We start from the raw sequence: 20,227 nt of genomic DNA on the forward strand, positions 1-20,227 counted from the left end.
GTGAGGACAGAGATATAGACACTGAGAGGGATGGGGCCAGGTGAAGGCAGAGGCAGAGCCTGGAGTGATGCAGCTACAAGGTAACCAACACAGAGAACCGCCCAGGGAGAGGCATGAAACAGTCTGTCCCTTGGACGCTCCATAAAGGAATCGACCCTGAGAACACGCTGCTTTCAGATTCTGCCCTCCAGGACCGTGAGAGGATCAGGCTCTATTGTCTTAAGATGCACGGTTTGTGGTAACTGGTTAGGACAGCCCGGCGCACTCAGGCACGTATACACGCAGTATCTCTCGCCTGGGCAGCGCTACGGGAATGAGCTGCGGAACACTCTCCCCGTGGCTGGTGTGGCTCAGAGGACTGGGGCGACATCCCATACTCCAGAAGGTGGGCGGTTCCATTCCCAGTCAGGGCACACGCCCAGGTTACGGCTCAAGCCTGGTGGGGGCACGCGACCGAAGCAACTGATCCAGGTTTCTCTCTCACATCGAAGTCTCTCTCTCTCTCCCCCTTCCCCTTCCCCTAAAATCATTTAAAAATTTTTTGAAAAAACAGCAGAAAGAAACAATTCTCGTGAACAGAGCCTGAGAAGGATGAAACACTGCCCCCTTCTGTCTGAACTTGGCTTCTCCTGATACTTTTTTCCACCATGATTGGCACTGGGTGATGTATCTAGGCTTTATTCATTCTTCATCCAAATTGAAGGCATATGTAAAAATTACTTTAGATGTGTGTATCCTGGTTTTCCAACGTGCTACCATCCTCTTATGAAGACTCTGGTTAAAGTCAATTTAGTATTTGTCATCAAAAAATGACTCACTACTTTAATCAATACACTGTGTTGGGCTTTTGTTAAATAAATGTTTGGGTACTACATGATTTCTTAAAATTATTAGACTAAGATGTCTCCCTCCAGCTTCACGCAGTCCCTTTGGTACAGAGCAAGGAGATGAGCACTGGTGTTTTGGGAGATGGCTTACTGAGTCAGAAGACCTGGGAATAGCTCTAAGTTTTATAAAAATAACAGCATGCACTTGTTTCAACGTACCTTGAGGGGAAAACCAAATGTAGAGGGAGCAGAATGATCTAAAATGAGTTTGAATTCACTGAAACTGAAATTCATATTATCGTTGAGACACGTCAGAAAACAGAAACAGAAGCCCTAAAGTCTGAGAAGCAGTGGCCTGGAACTGAACGTCTCCACCTGGAATAGAGTGAGCTTCTCCTGTCAACCTCGAGAAGAACCCAACTGTTCAAGCTACAAAGCGACCACACAGGAGCTGATCGTGGAAGAAAGATGACACTCCCAGGAGACTTACAGGAGGGCACACTCCAGCCACAGCAGTGCTCCCACGGAGATGTCTCCCTCTGGAGTTCTGGCAAGCCAAAATCAAAGAGGAACCACCCCATCCCCTACCCTGCAGGTTTCAGGCAGATCTCAGCTAAACCCTCAAAAGGGTATTTTTACTAAGATGAGAAAATTCACTTCTCTCTCCTGTAAGAGTGATCAAAGCCTACTTCTCCTTGCAGGGACCTTAGCATCCACAGTGCTGCTACTCCCAAGAAAGCAAACCGAGAGAGTGTATCTCTCTGATCAGCATTTCCCCACTCGGGGCTCCATGGTTCCCTTACTCACTGTAAAATCAGACAAAACCCTGCAGCCAACAGTTCACTAAGTTCAAGAACAAATAGTAGTTTCATCTTCCAAGGACCCACTCCAGTCCAAATTCCAGTGCAGGTAAACCTAAATCACTGCAACTTTGTGAAAGTTGTCCATAGAGATTATGTTTAACACACTTTTTTTTTTCTCAGTATAAACATGTGAATCTTTTTTATTGGAAAAGAGATAAATATAATTTGCATTCTTCAAAAATAAACAAATCAGAAATAATCTGTTCTGGACAGCAGTTAGGGAGATGGCCTGGTTAAAGGTCTGGTTAGGGAAATGACTTGTCGTAAAATTTTGACAGTAAAGAAAGCCTCTTCAGAAAGATTAAACTGTAGTTTTCCAAACCAAGGGGCAAAATTTAGAAGCTGTCAATTAAAAAATAAATGTAATAATTTGTTTAGGTTATAACAAAAATATAAAATAAGGAGCAGATGTTTTGGTTCTTTTAAGATGCATCATCCAATAGGATAGTCAGTGGTCACAGTATTTTAATTCAAGTAAATTAAAATTACATCAAAAGTTGAAGTCCTTAGTGTCTTCCTTATACTTCAAGTGCTCAGAGCAGGTCTACAACATTTACACCTTTGTAAAAATGTTCCATTGGGAAGCACTGCTCTAGTGCTATTTTTGAGTCTTTTGTTTCTTCCTAAAATGTTATTGACATTTGTATTAGTTTCCTGTTGCTGTTATAACAAAACACCAAATACATGGTGGCTTAAAACAACAGATATTTGTTCCCTTCACAATTGTGGAGGCCAGAGTCCCAAATCAGTTTCACTGGGTTGAAATCAGCGTGGTTCATGACACATAAAAAGTACCGGATAAACGATTGGTAGTAAAAGAAATTATATATATCATGGTTTCCGTGAAGACTGTTACATATTTTCCATTTATTGAAGGTTTGAACATACTCCTTATAAAATCTGTCATGCTGATAAAAATATCACTGTTTTTGCCGTTGTTTTGTTTTTGTTTGTTTGGGTTTTTGTTTGTGTTGCCTTCCCATCAGGATGCCAACAGCTAGAATACATGTGAACACAGGGGTCTGTGTCCAGGAAGACCCAGGCCACACAGTCGAAAGGAACCGGATTTACACCTGGGCTCATTTTAGGCTTCTCCCAAAGAGGCAAAACTTCTTCCTGAAGATCTCATTCTAAAGAACTAATTCTGTCTCTCTACTCACTCTATTTGCTGCAATAAAGTGATGACCAAATAAAACAGACATCTACAGAGCTGTAAAAATGACCTCTGTGGCCAGCTCAGTCTGCACATAACAGTGTTGCCCATGAATTAATAAAATATGATTTGGTCATCTCTGTAGCGACTATTTTTATAATCTCTGCTACTAAGTTTATACAGAGGTGAAAGCCTTATATGCTTGTTATTATGAATTACCAAGTGTTTGGTTAAAGATCCAGAGACACAGAAGCATGAATCATACTGATAAACCTCAGACAGAAGTGGGGGGGGGGGGAGTGGGGAGAGATAAACCAAAGAACTTATATGCATATATGCATAGCCCATGGACACAGACAATAGTGTGGGGAAGGCCTGGGGCTGGGGATGGGTCGGGGGCAGAAAGGATCAATGGGGAAAAAGGGGGGACATCTGTAATACTTTTGACAGTAAAGATAAATTTAAAAATAAAGAAAAAAAAAGCTTGCCCAATAGCGCATTTGCCATTTACTGGTTATAGTGAACTTTCATTTTTAAGGGTCTACAGAAAGGGTTAAGGGAAAGTCTAATAGGAGACCCCCTGCATAAAGCGGTATCCCCATTGCCCATCCGGCCTGTATCCAGCACCCTCCTCCCCCAGCCCAACTGGAAGAATGGGAACAAAATTTCTCCTGAGGAGGGAAACACATTTTAAGAGAGTTCATATTCTAAAGCCAGTGCTTGCAAATCATGCCTTTGCAGATTGGATTTATGCTACCCAGCGGCCTCCAACAACCTCTAAAGTCACCGTGTGTCGGTAAAGTAATTCTGTGCCTACAGAAGCAAATTAGCAAAGATGAGTCATCTCCAGGATCCACCACCAACCTTGGCCTGAAAGAAGTCCCACAGATGAAGTTTTGGAGAATCTGAAGTCCCAAAAGGCAGGAAGATGGATGAGTGTGAGGATACGAAGAGAGGACAGGCGGGGGGAGGGCTCAGAAGAGGAGAAGGGAGGGACGGCAGGGAGTAAAGGAGGAGGGAAACAAGCACTGCTTTCAAAAATCAGCAGAAACAGGAAACAGCAGAATTAAAATCCCCCCAAATCCTCAGAGTGAAATGACTGGACCTATGTATAATGTATTTTAAAAAGTTAAAAAAGGGAGTTTAAATTATGATTTTTTAAAAATATATCTTTATTGATTTCAGAGAGAGGCAGGGACAGGGGGAGAGGGACAGAGAGAAACATCAGTGATGAGGGTCCTTGGCAGGCTGCCTCTTGCACGCCCCCTGCTGGGGATCAGCCTGCAAGGCACGTGCCCTGAGGGAATCGCACTGTGACCTGGTTCCTAGGCCAGTGCTCAACACCTGAGCAACCCCGGCCTGGCTAAATCATGATTTTTAAAAAAGATGGCCAAGTAAATTTGAAAAGGAGCAAATAAAACTTACAGGCACTTAAGAAGCCACTGACATTAAAACTCAGAGTTTGGTTTTAAAATAGTGACTCTCTAAGGGAGGAAAACTGGAAGAAAGCTCTTAGGGATGTAACCAAAACCCATCACAAAAAGTCAAAAAACAGGTAACAGCATGGGTTTTACTCCTTTTTAAATATTTCCTAAGACTCCAGGCAATTTAATTACTAAGCTCTGTTGTTTTCGTGTATTGAACAAAAGCACTTCTGGATCCTTAAGAAAACCCTAAGATACTCATCCACGCGCTTGTGAATCAACGTGAATCACTGCGAATGTACCCTTGTAACAAGAAAAAACGTATGTTTATTTATATACAATAACAGAGGTTTACTGTCAGCGGAAGCAAGCCCTGTTAAACAGCGGCCCACACACGGGGCGCGGTTTGCACGACCGCGGCAGCCCCCCCCCGGTACTCACAGTAGGCGCAGCCGTAGACCTCGATGCGCAGCCCGATGCGCCCCTCTCCGTTCCAGTCCAGCGGCACGAAGCGCACGTGGCGGGCGGTGACCGGGTGCTGTAAGTCGTGCCGGACCACGCTATCCGAGTTGATGTTCCCGGGAAACGCCTGAGGAAAAGTGGGATTTACAAATTAGGGGGGGTGGGGAAATACCTTAGAAACAACCATGCTCTCTGCCAAACTAAACTTAAAATTTTCCTATCCAATGGCAGGATTTTATACTCTCCGCACTAAAAACAATTTGTAAAACACTTATATTTATTGGAAAACAAGTCAAGTTTTATTTTTTTAATATGTTTTATTGATTTCTTAGATAGAAACCAAGGGAGAGGGGGAGAGAGAGAGAAACATCTGTGAGAGAGATGCATACTGGGGATTCCACCAGCATGTGCCCTGACCAGGAACAGAATGGAAACTGAACCAGAAGTTCTCTGGGCCCTTTCACATATGTAAATATACTCAGATGTTAAAAGAATGAAATACTGTATGGTATCCACTGTAGTATACAATAAACATTTAAATGATGAGTTCTAAAATTTGAGTTACACAATAAGTAATTTTTCCTAAAATCCAACCCTATTTCTTGCTTTTAAAAAACCCTCTCCACATTACCTTCCTATGTCCCCATTAGAAATCTGACTTTTTCAACACCCATCGGGTAAAAAGAACAATCAACTATGTTGTGCTTTTTTTTTTTTTTTAAGAAATGAAAGAATAAGAAACCCACAGTCAGGAGATTGGGGTTGTGGAGATCACACCACGGGCAGGATGACTAGTGACAAGGAACTGAGTCAGCACCAACGCGTACGGTATGGGAAAGTTTAAGAAAAAAACATATGATATTTCAAAAGAAGAAGTGATAACATTTACCCACAGGTGAGAGAAAGAGGGAAGGCAGGCGGATCACAGGGGAGACAGCTGTCCCTCCCTCCTCAGCACACTCTTTTCTTTGAGTAACAGCCCCTGGATTTTACTTTAAAAGGTCACCCAGTCAGCACTCTACACCCACCTGACTCGGCACAGGCAGATGCCAGTGGGTAGCACAGGAGAGGTACCTAACTCAAGGAGACTCAGTTTTAGCACCTGTGGTGGAACAAGTAAACCATTCATTCATTCATTCATTCATTCATTCATTCATTCATTCATTCATTCACTGGTCCACTCGCTTACTTACTCAGGAGATATCTGAGCATCTTCTTTGTACCAGATACTGTTCACTCCACTGGCTACAGCAGTGAACGGTACAGACAGTTTCACTTTTCACTTTTAACATTTAACAACATAAATGTTAAAATATATACTGAGGCGGATAAATAATGGAAGCATAATGAATATATCACCGATACTGTTATATATTTTGTATAACATGTTATATACTGTATTATTTGTTGTATATTAATATAAGATTGTTATACATTGTATATATTAAATCACACATATGCAAAGCCAGTTGCAAACCCCCTGAGCATACTGGGCATGTTTGGGGGACAGGAAGGAAGCCAGTGTTCTGGGAGCACATGAGGAAGGGAGGAGTCGGGGGAGGTGTTGGGGAGGGGAGGTCAGAGCAAGGAGGGCCTGTAGGCCTTGGTAATGTTGCAGATTTCATTTCAGATGCGCCAGAAGGAAATCCATGGGAGAGCTTTAAGCAAGAAAAATTACTCATCTTGTAATTTTTAAGACTGAGGCCTAAAATCTCCCTCCCCAATTAAAATGAAGTTCCTCTGAGAACAACAGAAGACTGCAGCATAATGTAAAATACACAATTGGGCATTTTGCTATTATAAAGGGTTGTATGTCAGAGAAAGACCAAATAGGCAAAATGTGAGGACATCGTTTGAGCACCGAAATCCAGAGTTGCTCCAGGCTTTTTCACAATCGGACCTCATTTATTTGTTTTTTAAGGAACTGAAAAAAATCAAGTAACAGAGATATCTGAAGGGAAAGATAGTGAAGATTTAAATATATTACATTTGAGATTCCACCATCGAATTAAAAGACCACACAGAGAATTTGAGAATCTGAGATGTTAAGGAGGACTGTGCTTTATCCAAGTTTGGCTTTACAGAGCGAGCGGGTCCATTCATTATTCATGAACAGTGCATGACACAGGTATTTTCTTCAGGATTCACAGCATCAGAAGGCTGTGTTTTTTTGTACTTCATTTCCAAGCATACTGAGACTTAAGATAGTATCCTAACTGAAGTTTAAAACACTTGCAAAGAATGGTGTAGGTGTTCCTGATCATTGTCTTGAATACAAAAGCCTAAATATGTGTGAAATGTCTCCTTTTATGTAGCAGTTTTTTGGGAAAGTTAAGGAACATAGAAGGTATAGCCACTGATTTAATAAAAACATTATCTAATATTTATATATCACGTTATTATTTAAAGGGTTCTAGTCCATAATGTATTGTTGGTGTATGACAGAAAACTCTAACTTTAGAAGGGATGCAATTTTTATTTTTTTTCCCAAATCAGGAAACTCAGGCTCAGAAGAACGAGAGAAAATACTGGAAGCTGAATAGCTAATGAGGGCAAACCAGGGCCAAGGCAGGAGCTTATCCAATCCTATCCTAACCTTCCAGCATCAAATTTTAGCTGGGAATAAAGGTTTCTCTCTTTGGGCACAACACATTTATTTTTGATGTTTGCTATTACGTATCTGGATATCCAATACAGAGTTCGATCATTTTTCTCAACCATGTTTGAGACATTTGTTTGATTTCCAGTCCATTTATTAGATAGAGTATTTTGCCTGCATAGTTTACTTCTCTCTGCATTCTTATTTCCATGAATTCTGACATTAGTATTTTCCTTTCTCAGACATCTTCCCAAAACAGGTTCCTTTTGTGGTCCTTAGCAAAAGCTCCTTGGCATTTTTAATACAAGTAATTAGGAGTTTGAATGACACTTTCACTGAAAGGAAAAAAGACTGGTCTGCTATGATGCATACAGCATTTTAGTTGTAATGACTACAATTCATAGGCTTTGAAAAGGACCATTTGTTCTACACAATTTGACTTTCACCTTCACTGGCAGCTTTCACATAGATATAAAAAGGGAGGGGGAAACACAAGGAAACACATACAGCTGATTTTTACAAAATCTTTAAGATTTGGAAATCCACATCAAAATTAAAACGTTAAAATGAATTTGAATCTTTCTTGAATGCAACACTGTCATTTAAAATTCCACCTTAGCCCAGCTGGTGGCGTGGCTCAGAGGTTGAGCATCGACCTAGGATCTGGGAGATCACAGTTCAATTCCCCACCAGGGCACATGCCAGGGGTGTGGGCTCAATCCCCAGGGGGGGCGTGAGGGAGGCAGCCGATCAATGACTCTCTCATCGATGTCTCTGTCTCTCTCTCCCTCTCTCTTCCTCTCTCTGAAATCAATAAAAACATATTAAAATTAATTAAATAAAATTCCACCTTCATTTAGACAAATGTCACACAGTAATATATGCTTTGTGTGTACATGAAAACACCAGACTCATCCCTGTAAGACTGAAAAATCAATTTACAGGAGCTTGAGAATTATATGTTGTCGCTATTAAATCTCCTCTTCCGGCTGTGATTTGTGTAGATGCTTAGAAGGATAGTTTTGTTTTGCTTTGTTTTACCAACATAGCATTTATGTAACTTGCAAAGCTTTATGCTTAGTAAAGCTAAGAACAATATAATACAGTGTTAAACCTATGGCAAGACTTTATGGTCCTATAAATTGTTAAATACCCAGCAAAGAGCTGGAGCTTTTTTTTCTTTTTTTTCTTAGATATTGTGAATCGCTCAGAAGAACTTTCAAATAACCTAAACATTACTGAAATTTTAATAACTTAATATTTTCATTGCGTGCACTAAATATTTCCTCTCCCTCAAACAACAGTTCAGATGGCCTAAGAGAAGGAGAGACAAACTTTTTTGTAAAGGCCCAAACAGTAAATACATATTTTGGGTTTTCAGGTCACACACCTCTCAGCCTGTACCCTCTTTCTTCACCTTCTCTGTTATTTTTTTTTTTAAATAACTTGAAAAATGTAAAAACAATCTTAGTGCATGGACTTTAAAAGAGCAGGCAGGGCCCGGCCAGCGTGGCTCAGTGGTTGAGCATCCACCTCTGAAACAGGAGGTCTAGTTCGATTCCTGGTCAGGGCACATGGGAGGGTCAGGGCTCCAGCCCCAGCAGGGGGTGTGCAGGAGGCATCCAATCAATGACTCTCTCATCATATTAAAAAAAAAAGAGGCAGGGACCAGAGTGGGTGATGGGCTGTAGTGTGCCAGCCCCTGATCTAAGAGAATCTTTCAAGTTAATCAATCCTTCCCTTAACTCAGGGTGAAAAAATCTCAAGTCTTCAGGAGACTGTTTAGCTGCATGGCAGTTAAAAACCAATATATAGTGGTCCCTCAGTTTCCGAATGTAATCTGTCCAGAAGACCATTCGAGCTCTGAAATGTTCCAAAACTGAGGGATCCACAGCCGACAGCTAGGCCTCAGGATCTTGCCCTCAGCAGAAGACATGGGGCGTGTTCGACTTCCGAGGCGAGTTCAAAAATGGAAGCATTTCCTTCCAGGTTTACGGCATTCGTAACCTGAAATGTTTGTCAACGGAGATGTTCAAAAACCAAGGCACCAGTGTAGATTGGGAAACCATCCTGTCACTTTTGGTGTAATTATCAGACTGCAGGGAAACACCAGGGATTCAGGAGTGTGCTGTGTGTGATGCATAAGCTAAAATTTCCTTCTAATTCACTGTTATGGGGTCTAAAGCGTAACTTATGAGGTATTTATTTTTTTCAATGATGTCTTTATTGATTTCAGAGAGAGGACGGGAGAGGGGGGGAGAGAGAGAGATACAGAAACATCAATGATGAGAGTCACTGATTGGCTGCCTCCTGCACCGCCCCAGCAAGGGATCGAGCCCGCAACCCGGGCATGTGCCCTGACCAGGAACTGAACCCCAATCTCCTGGATCCTAGGCTGATGCTCAACCACTGAGCCATGCCAGCAGGGCTTATGAAGTATTTATGAAGAGAATACATATATTTAGTCATCACTAAAATGTCAGATTTCAAGACACCTAAAATAAATTATCACATGCCCTGCAGCAAATGGCTGGACTGTACAGCCCCAGCCACAGTTTTGCCGAAGAAGGTAAAACACATAAAAAACACTCAGCTATTGGGTAAGCGAGCCTCGGAGACTTCAGTGCTCCTGACTAGTCTCGTACCTCGGAATTAGGTGAGAAAAACAACAACCCATGAATACTTCATGAAGTGAGAGATCTTATTTTCTTGAAACACAAAACTTCTGTGTTACAGTAGAAACACACACTGATTACTCCTTACGCTAATGCTATAAACCAGTGATCCCTATAGTCATTCTTAAAGCGATATTTTCACTTTACTACTGGCTGGATTTTATATTTTATTTTCCCCATGCTAACAATTTATATCAAAATGTAGAGACAGGCCTTTCATTTTACAGCCTTGAGGTGAGTCTCCAGGCCTACATACACTCCCTGCTGGGGAGGGAAGGAAAGAAGCACCTTTGTACAATCCTGCATCTGCTCCTCTCCTGATCTGGCCCCTTCACCTGGGCTCTCTTACCACCATCTTTACCCGGCTGCACAAACTCATTCCTCAGGATTCAGCTGACAGAGCTCCTGGGCAGTAAGGAGGTCCCGTGACCCTCGCTTCTCCACTCCCCACGCCCTGCAGGGAGCCTCATAGCATCCAGCACTTTTCCTTTCCTTTACTCAACTGCAATTACTTCATTATGATTTTTCTTACCCACCTACTGACTGCTTCAGAAATATGTACGTCAGCTTCGAAGTCTGTGAGCAAACCTCAGGTCCACCGGTTTATCAGAACCCCTAGCCTAGTGGCTGGTGTCCAATAAGGTGTTTACTCCCTGATTAAATGAGTGAATGAGGGGAGTGGAGGTGGAAGAGGGCATAGAGGGGATAAATGCTGATGAAAAAATTAAATTTAATTAAAAAAAATTACCCCCCTCCCAAAAAAAGAGTAAATAAAAATATCCATTCCCAAACTCCCGCCTGATTCCATTTGATAGCTCTGTTCTGCGTGGGTGCACTGAAATCCAGTCCAGTCACTGTGTGCAGTTAATAGACCATGCTTGACAACATCCTACAGGAAAAGAAAACAGAGCCTGCTGGTCTGACTGGAGAAGACACTAGGCTAACGGAGCTTTTGCTGGGGGGGGGGGGGGAACATCATGAGTATGAGAAATGTGCATGAGTCAGAGAGACCGTGGGTAACAGGAAAGAGCCCTGCAAAAATTACGTCTAAGTTAGAGCAGCACCAGGAGCAAGGTAACTCCTTGAGCTGTGTTGGAAACACCACGTGGACTGCAAACCACGGCATGCGCGTCCTCGGCCAAATGTCAAAATGTTCCATCCACAGAGGAGCAGTCCTGCTCGCTCTAGAGGCTTCCACTCCTGACTCCATTAATATCTTCTTACCCTCTACATTTTGCCAAAGTGGGTGAACACATTTTAGAAACATTTTACTAGAAGAATCATTAATTAATTAGGAATTAGGATGAAAGAAAAATATCTCACTTAAGGAAATAATAAGGTGAAAAACTTTAGGAGTCTAGTTTTTTCCCTTCTCCTTCCTTTATTTCTGATGGGGATCGGGGACAGTGTTCCATAGGTTTTACTCCCCCTGCTCTCATTCTACCCAGAAGGTGGATTTGCCTTTTTTGATGCCTTAGTTGGGTCCCACAGTTCATTCCTCCTTAATCTAGTCTCAGGTACAGGGATCTTGGGTCCCTCTCTTCCTGTCTCCCTCCTATGGTTTAATGTAATCACTGCTGTACTTTCTATATAACATAAATTCATTAATTTTATTCATTTATATTATATTACTATTAATTTTTATTGATTTTAGGGAGGGAGGGAGGGAGGGAGGGAGGGAGGGAGGGAGGGAGGGAGGGAGGGGCATTGATGTGAGAGACATACATCCACTGGTTGCCTCCCAGGACCAGGGGATCAAACCAGCAACCTACATATATGCCCTGACTGGGAATTGAACCTGTGACCTTTTGGTGCACAGGATGATGCTCCAACCAACGGAGCCACACTGACTAGGGGTAGTTCCTATTATTTTTAAATAACTGTATGCTAAAAATGTTGTTTTGAATAACTAGTTCTATTAATATATTTTAATTAAGACTTTATTAATAAAACCACCAAAATAATGGGATATTAAAGCATGCATCTTTCACTTATGGCTGTATCAGAGAAAAATTACTAAGGTATAATTAGACAAAGTAATTCATAAACTTAATGCTACAGATTTTTAAAAGCCTACACCTGATATTTTTCAAAGGATGTACTGAAAAATATACAAAAATGACATATTTTAGGCCTTGAAGTAGGTCAGAGAAGAATCTAAACATTGGCATCACATAGTCTGCATTCTCAGAAGGCAATGAAGGTTAAGTTACACTGACTAAAGAGTAATAAAAACAAAAATATAAGCTCTCAAAGTAGTACAGGTACAATCTTAATTCTGCCACCAACGAGCTGTGTAAAGTTGAAAAAACAGAGACACAGAGAAAAATACAACTTGGACAAAAAAGAAAATCATGTGGTAGTTAATAATCACTGAGAGCAAATTAGTCAAAAAGAGTAAGATCAAAATTTTACTAAATTTTAGATAAAATAGTATTTAGAGGGAAATTATAGACTTTATTACTTTATTATGTATCATAGAAAAAGGGGAAAATCAATGACCTAAGTCTAAAACTTTAGAAGCTAGAAAAAAAGGCCAGAATAAATTCAAAGAATGGAGAGTGTATATGAAAATAATTAAAAATATAAGAGTGAAGGGAAACAGGGGTAGGTGGAGGTGGGCAAAGGGTGGGGAAAAGGGGGACACCAGCAATTATGTCAACATTAAAAATTTTTAATTAAAAAAAAAGAGTGAGACTAAATAAAACATAAAGATCAAGAAAGCCAAAAGTTGACTCTGTCTACAAAGTAAATAAAACTGGAAAATCTCTGGTGAGATTAATCCCCCCCAAAGAGAAAAAATGACAATATTAGAAATGAAGAGAGGACAGAACTATAGAGATAATAATCTATTCTTAATACTATGAATAAGCTTTATGCCAAAAAAATTTAAAAGTAAACTGGTCCCTATATCACAAAAATATAATGTAACAAAAATGACGGAAGAAGCGATATAAATCACAAACAAGCCTTATGCCTATTAAGAAAGTAAAACTGACAATTCAGAGATCTTCCCGCGGCCCGCGTTCGCGCGCTGAGAGCGGCTGTCACTGCGCCTGGTTTGCAGAGATGCTGCCCAGCCAGCAGCCGGGGAGGGAGACAGGCCCGTTGTTTCCCGTCTAGTTCAATAAACACAGTATCTTCTGGGGGCAAAGGTCAGGACCAGAGCCGAGGTTTCTGAAGCTCAGGTTTCCTTAGCTTTGCTCCAAGTCTCCTGCGTTCAGGGGTGGGCCAGTCTGCATCACCTCCTTGGGTTTTATGGGGCAAGGGGAACCCATGTGAACGCGAAGCTCATAAACAAAAACAACAACGAAAACCCTCTGACAGCAACACCCAGTGCTAAGGACAGTGCTGGCTTTGCCAGGAGAAACGCAAGGTGGTACAGCCAGACTGCGCAACAGCCTGGCAGCTTCTAAACACACCCGGCAATGCCGCTGCTCAAAAAAAAGAAAAGAAAAAAAGGAGCAAAGCAAACAAAATCCCAAAACCCCGAAACAAAAAACTTTAACCCCACTGGCTCCTACAATTACAACACCCTGTCCCCCTTTCCTGACCCCCCTCACTCCTTAGAGTGGCAGCTCTAAGCCCAGCCTCCCCAGGTTCGGGGCTCATTCCCACCTTCCCTCATTCCCGTCACTAGTTTCCTGCGCTAACACGTGAAATCCAGGTTCCTTCTCAGTCCGGACGCCTGCAGCCCCTGGGAGCACGTGGCGTCCTTGCCGACCCGAGGCTGCGATCTCAGTTTGATTCTGGGGCAGGAATCCCATCTATTCTCTTAGGCCTCTAGCTTCTCAACCCTCTTCTGGGAGGTCTCCTAACCCAGAGAATGGGCACTGATTTCCATGGTGCACCTCCAGCCCTGGACTGGATTGAGATCTCGGCCAGAGTTTCCCTCTGCCTGACAGACACCTTTATTTGGGTAGCTGCGCGATGTTTCAAATTTTAAAAAGAAACAGTCTTTCCCTTTCACCACCAACACTTGTTCCATTCCCTACTCTCCCCAGTTTGCCGCCACTGCCGCTGCCCTAATCCTCCAACCAGAATCTTCCGCCACATCTGGGACCTTTCTTCTTTCGTCACGTGCACAGCGCCCCCTTGTGCTGGGCCCTGGCTCTGCTCCGGTGGCCCGTATTCTTTCAAACCCTCCCCGCCCCGACAACTCTGAATATTCTCAGAGGCCAACCGCTTTCTTCTTCAGCTGACTTTGCAGACTACCCAGAAAGTGGCTTTTCTAAATTAAAATTAAAACCTCCTTCTGCGAGAACCTAATTATTTAACTCCAAGCACAGATGCGGGTTGCCTTTGCTCACGTTGCCAACCTGATAAAATGAGAATAATTCGTACAATTATCGCCCTTTGTTTTGTTTATAGGATGCTAAATGATTCACTTAACAGATTCTTTTCAGCAAATTAACAGAATTGACTCAGCTGAACCAACATGTTTGTTATGTTGCAGCTCTGCGTGCACAACCACAAGGTTCTTACTTAGAACCCGAGACAAAGCACAGGTTACAGCTCCCAATTTACAGAACATCCAGGCTGCAGTTGCCGCGTTTAATACCTTCTTTATAACCAACCATCTTGTGCAACATGGTGATTATTTTAGAGCCTCACTACAGTCCCCTGCACATGTGAAAATGTTACTTGCCCTCTGAACGGACTAATTTAAAACTTCGAATAGATGACCATCACTTGAACTTCTGAACATATTTTTCGGGGGCAAAGGGGAACATGTAGAATGCAGGGCACACTGAAGTTAAAGGAATCTTCTGATTTTAAGCTACTGTAGCAAAATATTATCCAGAGCAAGGTTCTCCCCCCATCCCCACCCCAGAGCATTCAGCTGTGATAGATGGGGATTTGCAATAACTTCATGATTTTTTGTAAAAAACCACTGAAACAAAACTAATAAGCAAGAGGTTCTGTTAGCCAATTATACACAACCAGAGATTCTGGGGAGCCAAAAACTTAGAGAGCTTTTATTTTGAACATGCCCTTTTGAATAATGTTTTTAAAAAGCCAAAATAGCTCCTAGGTGACTTTGAGAATATGATGGTACTGTTCAGGTATTTTATTCAACCTGTCTTTAAGAAATACCCTACGGAAGTATCTAGAGGAAAGACTGTTAGCATGACAGCACCCTGGAAAGAAATAAAAAGCAAGTGAAACTTAGCCTCTAATGGAAAATGCACATTATATATATATGCCCAGCCAGCGTGGCTCAGGGACTGAGCACCACCCAATGATCCAGGAGATCGAGGTTCGATTCCCAGTCAGGGCACATGCCCGTGTTGTGGGCTCGATCCCCAGTAGGGGGCGTGCAGGAGGCGGCGGATCAACAACTCTCTCATCATGGATGTTTCTCTCTCCCTCTTCCTTCCTCTCCCTTCCTCTACCCTAAAATCAATAAAGACATATTTTTTTAAGAGTCATATATTGTTTGAAATTATATACTAATTTCCATATTTAACGATTATTGTGACAATAAATTATTTTTATTGAATTATATATGTTATGCCAATATTACATAAGTAAAAGTCTAAACCATTTTATAAATCTTATCAAGATATCAAAGTAGTGGATCATACCTTATTTATACTCTGGTTTTCAGAGTAATTTACACTCAGTATTATTTTGTTACTTAATATGACAACACAAAAGTGGAGGCTTTAGTCATCTTATTTACAGTTCAGATGTTAGTGTTCTACTGTCATTTCTTCCTGCTCACAAATGATCTATTTACCTACATTTCACACAAACACCTATGCGTTACAGTGATTTTGTATGAAGCTCAGGCTCCCATGTTCAGTTTCATATGCCTCAAGAATATCCGGACAGTGTAAGTACATTTAGGCTTTCTAGCCATACAAACTGATGGTGTCAACTAACATGCACCGAGCTGAGATACATACATGTAATGTACACACACACAGAATGAAAGAAATAGGGGCATTAAATCACATGGCAACCTATGAGTTTGACTTTTTTTTGCCTCTGGGTTGTTTTTGAAATAATGTTAGAATCACACAGAAGTTACAAAAATAGCATAAAAGTTCCTGCGTATCTTTCCCCCTGCCACCTCCAATAATAACACTTTATGTAATCAAAGTATAATCTTTACAGCCAGAAATTTGACACTGGTAGAATATTATTAGCTAAACTATAGGCTGATTTAACTAGCTTTTGTATCTACTCTATTTTTGGGGGTGGGGGGTTGCATAAAACTTTTATCACTTGTGTAGATTCACGTAACCTCCACACTTGTGCTATAGAAAGTTCCCATCACACAGCAGTAATTCTCTCTTCAGTTGTAAACTTAACAAGACATATGAGAATGTGCTTAGAAAATCCAGTTTTGTTTTCATTTCTGACATTAGTCCTCTCTCTAGCCTGCATGCTTCTACTTCTTGTCAGTGATAGGCTACTTTGTGACTGTCACTGGAAACTAATGTTACTAATAAGGGTATTAAGGAAACAATAGAGACTGTATCTAAAGACTGTACTTAAAATCTAAATGAGACAAAGTGTTCCCTTCCATTCCAATCAGGATTGGAGATGAGGGGACATAAAGAGAGGAGCTTGAGAGTAACTTATCTCCAGCACAGCCTCATCGATACATTTGTAAATTAGGAAACCTAGCATGGAAAAAGATGCTTATGGGAGTGATAAGCTCTTTTACCATTTTACTGTGAAACCCAAATAGCTTTGGCACCAGGAGGACTCAATTCCATCTCTAGTGGTGACTAAGGGATTCAAAAGGCAGCTGGAAGCAACCATGATGTCCATGAAGGGCAGGCCATGCAACGTGACCATCACTATGATGTTTGATTATAATAAAATTCTTTGATTAAAAAACAAAACATAAGGCTCAGGAGGAGTCCTTTATCTGATTGTTTTCCAATTTGAAAAATAAAGCAAAACTTTGCCAAAATGCCACAAAACATGATATTCAAATCACAAAATGGTTATTGTAAACATTTTGTTACTGATAGAACAGTTTATTGTGTTTTCTTGATAGAAACGTGCTAACAAAAGAATCCTCCAGAGATCTTATACTATATTTATGCGAATGATGAAGAAATAGAAAAAATGTACAATTTATACTTTATTTGTAGACAACTCTAAACATTTCTGCACAGTGAAAATCTAGGCCAGCGAGAAAATCCTGCAGTGAAATATGTACTATAGTAGGCTTTAACGTGACCAATTTATGGTGATTTTCTAAGGGGGAGGTGGCTGTCCAAACTTGTATTTCGGGTACAGTGGACTTGATACAACTGAGGACAGATCTAGACGTCCTGTAGGTTGTTCCTGGCAGGCAATGCGTCACTGAACTCTCACAGTGAAACCAGACCAAAGAAATGGGCAGCTTTATCACCCTGCAGTAGAAGACAGTGTTTCCATGGGATACTATTTGAAATTCTGCTCACAAACTGCAACAAAGAAATAACAGAACTCTGGAAGGTCTAGAGAGGGCAGCTGAAATAGCCAAAATAATATAGAATCTTCCATATGTGAATAGGGGATTTAAACAATATTAATCTCAGTACTATAAGATTAAAAAAATAAGAAAAGAAACTAGGGTTGTAGAGCTATACTCAAAATGAAATCATTAATCCATCAGTGTTGCCCCGGCACTGCAGCTGAGAGGGCTGGGCATCGTCCCCTGCACTGAAAGGTTGCTGGTTCAATTCCTGGTCAGGGCACATGCCCGGGTTTCTGGCTCCATCCCGGGAGGGGGCACGCAGGAGGCAGCCAACCAATGTTCTGCTCTCACATTGATAATGTTTCTCTCTCTTTCTCTCTCCTTCTCCCTTCCTCTCTCTCTAAAAATCAGTAAAAAAAACCTTTAAATAAATATATCAGTGTCAACTGGATGGGCATCCTTAACAGTTTGCCAGAGAGTTCTTTCCTCAACCTTCCACAGGTCAAAAGCTTATCTATGTTTGAGGAAAGGAAATAAGTTATATATCAAATGATCAAGGGCTGTAAAGCTTTGAAGAATAGTGAAGAGTTGTGTGCCTGAGACAATATTTAAAGATACACAACTACAAAGAGAAGCAAAATAAAACAAGATCAAGTTTGGTAAACAGAAATGTAAATAGCTTCAAGTTCAAAAGTGAATTAATCCAGTAGGAAAAGGAAGAGATACATTTTTAAAACCTGTTGAGCTGAAAAGGCTAAGAGGCTTCCCTTGACCCCAATGCACTGTAAACTCTTACATGTTCAACCTTGAAGTGAGACACATAATTCTACTTTGACTTCAGAATGAATTATTAGAAATAAAATGACCATGCCAAGAGAAACAACAGCCCGACTATTTTACCTTGGTGAGGATTTTACCTTGGTGAGGATTGCAGGGGTCTAGAAAATGTCATAAAAACAATTGGTTAAAAAGCAAAAAACTGTATGAGCATTATCAGGGCTCAGTATTTTACTTTTACCTTTTATTTATTTTTTATTTTTTAAATATATCTTTATTGATTTCAGAGAGAGGAATGGATAGGGAGAAACATCAATGAGAGAGTCATTGATTGGCTGCCTCCTGCACGCCTCCTACTGGGGATCGAGCCCACAACCCCGGCATGTGCCGTGACTGGGAATCAAACCTCGGTCTCCTGGATCCTAGGTTGATGCTCAACCACTCAACCACACTGGCCAGGCACATTTACCATTTAAATAATAGTCTCTATAGAATGTGCAATTAAAAACAACAATGAGAGGAGGCATATTTGATTATTAGGACAACAGACCAGATTTTAGAATTTCTTGATCTCATTGAACTTGAGTGACTCATTATATAATCACGGAATCATTTAGGATTTTTGTCAAAATTTTGCATCTGTAAACCTGGAGTACTGGACAGATTCTTAGGTTGTCTCCATTGTTTTTAAACCATAAAACACTGCACATGATAATATGAAATGCATGATAGTAGTATTTCTAAGAACATGGAACAACATTCTTTCTTTGTTGCCCAATATCAGCTCCACACTCTTTCTTTTTCCCAGGTTTCTGCTAAGATGAAGATGTTCCACTGACTTCTGAAGTAAGATTTCCTCTGCCCTGCCCCCAGCACAGTTAAAAATTATTGCTAAGGCGCCACTGTGAGAGGACTTGGCACTGACGACACAGTATCCCTGGGTTACTACAGGAAACAGAGTTGTAAGGTGTCAGCCCATTGCTACCTGCACATTTCCCCACCAGCCTGGGCACCCGGGCCTGAGTAAGACTACACATCACTGGCAATGTGCCCCACACAGCAGCCTGACTGCCCTTCAGAGGACAGCTGTGGACGGGTCAACTCAAATAGAGGAGCTCCAGCTGTCAAGGAAACCTCACCCAGCGGTGCCATGCGGTGCAGAGGGCTCCAATAAAACAGGTCGTGGGCAGGGTCAAGACACACTCTGCCCACACCCACCATTCCAAGCCAGACCCTTTAAACATCACCCCCTCTTGACTGTTACTATATTCATCTTAGGCGTTCAGTTCCAGTTTTACATGGTTTCAAGAAGTCCATAGAACAGGAAAACATTCTAAAATAGGTCGCATGAAATATTCTAAAATAGTTTATATAAATATTCAAAAGCCTTCAGTGGCATTTTGGGGCTTATTGTATCAAGTGTGTATTAAAACAGAATCAACCTAGAATTCGTGATCATGTATGAAGCATACAAGTCAATTTCTCCTAATCACCTACTATCCAAAGGCATCGTCCCACTGTCTTAGTGCTGTCTTATTTTTTTTTTTCTTTAAGCCTTTTCTTATGCTATTTGCTATCACTGGTACCTTTCTGGTCACTTACATATTTTCTTAGCTCATCTCTATCCATCATTGAAGACCTACACCAGCAACTACCTCCTTTCTCAGTCTATTTTGACCACAGCTCATCTGTTGTGAGCCCTCTGGCTCTGAGACACCATTCCCATCCAAAGCACTCTGTTTCGCCATCTAAGAATTCACGCACCTGTTTTATTCTCATGTTGTATCCGGAAACATATTGAGTAGACACTGACCACTTTTTTATGGATCTGTATCCCTTCCATCTAGATTTCTGTCTTAGATGTGCTTGGCAAAATGGTCACTGAGTGTAAGATAAATTAATAAATGGATAAATAATACATTAATACCAATATCACCATGGACAGTCTTACATTGGCAATGTAATATACTATACCAAACATATTTGAAGGTTAACCTATGAAAGGAAACACTGTTCTAGGA

The 20,227-nt window shown here is 41.2% G+C and overlaps 1 protein-coding gene across 1 annotated transcript in view; it reads right to left on the minus strand.

Moving 5' to 3' along the window:
- CNTNAP2 (contactin associated protein 2) overlaps positions 1 to 20,227 on the minus strand; it is a 1,311,177-nt gene that overhangs the window by 704,782 nt on the left and 586,168 nt on the right. The window contains exon 4 of the mRNA XM_081147555.1: positions 4,709 to 4,856. Coding sequence (XP_081003681.1) covers positions 4,709 to 4,856 — 148 coding nt within the window. The remainder of the gene's footprint in view (positions 1 to 4,708; positions 4,857 to 20,227) is intronic.

The sequence above is a fragment of the Miniopterus schreibersii genome (genome assembly GCF_964146895.1).
Source record: "Miniopterus schreibersii genome assembly, chromosome: 9".
NCBI classification, from domain to species: domain Eukaryota; kingdom Metazoa; phylum Chordata; class Mammalia; order Chiroptera; family Miniopteridae; genus Miniopterus; species Miniopterus schreibersii.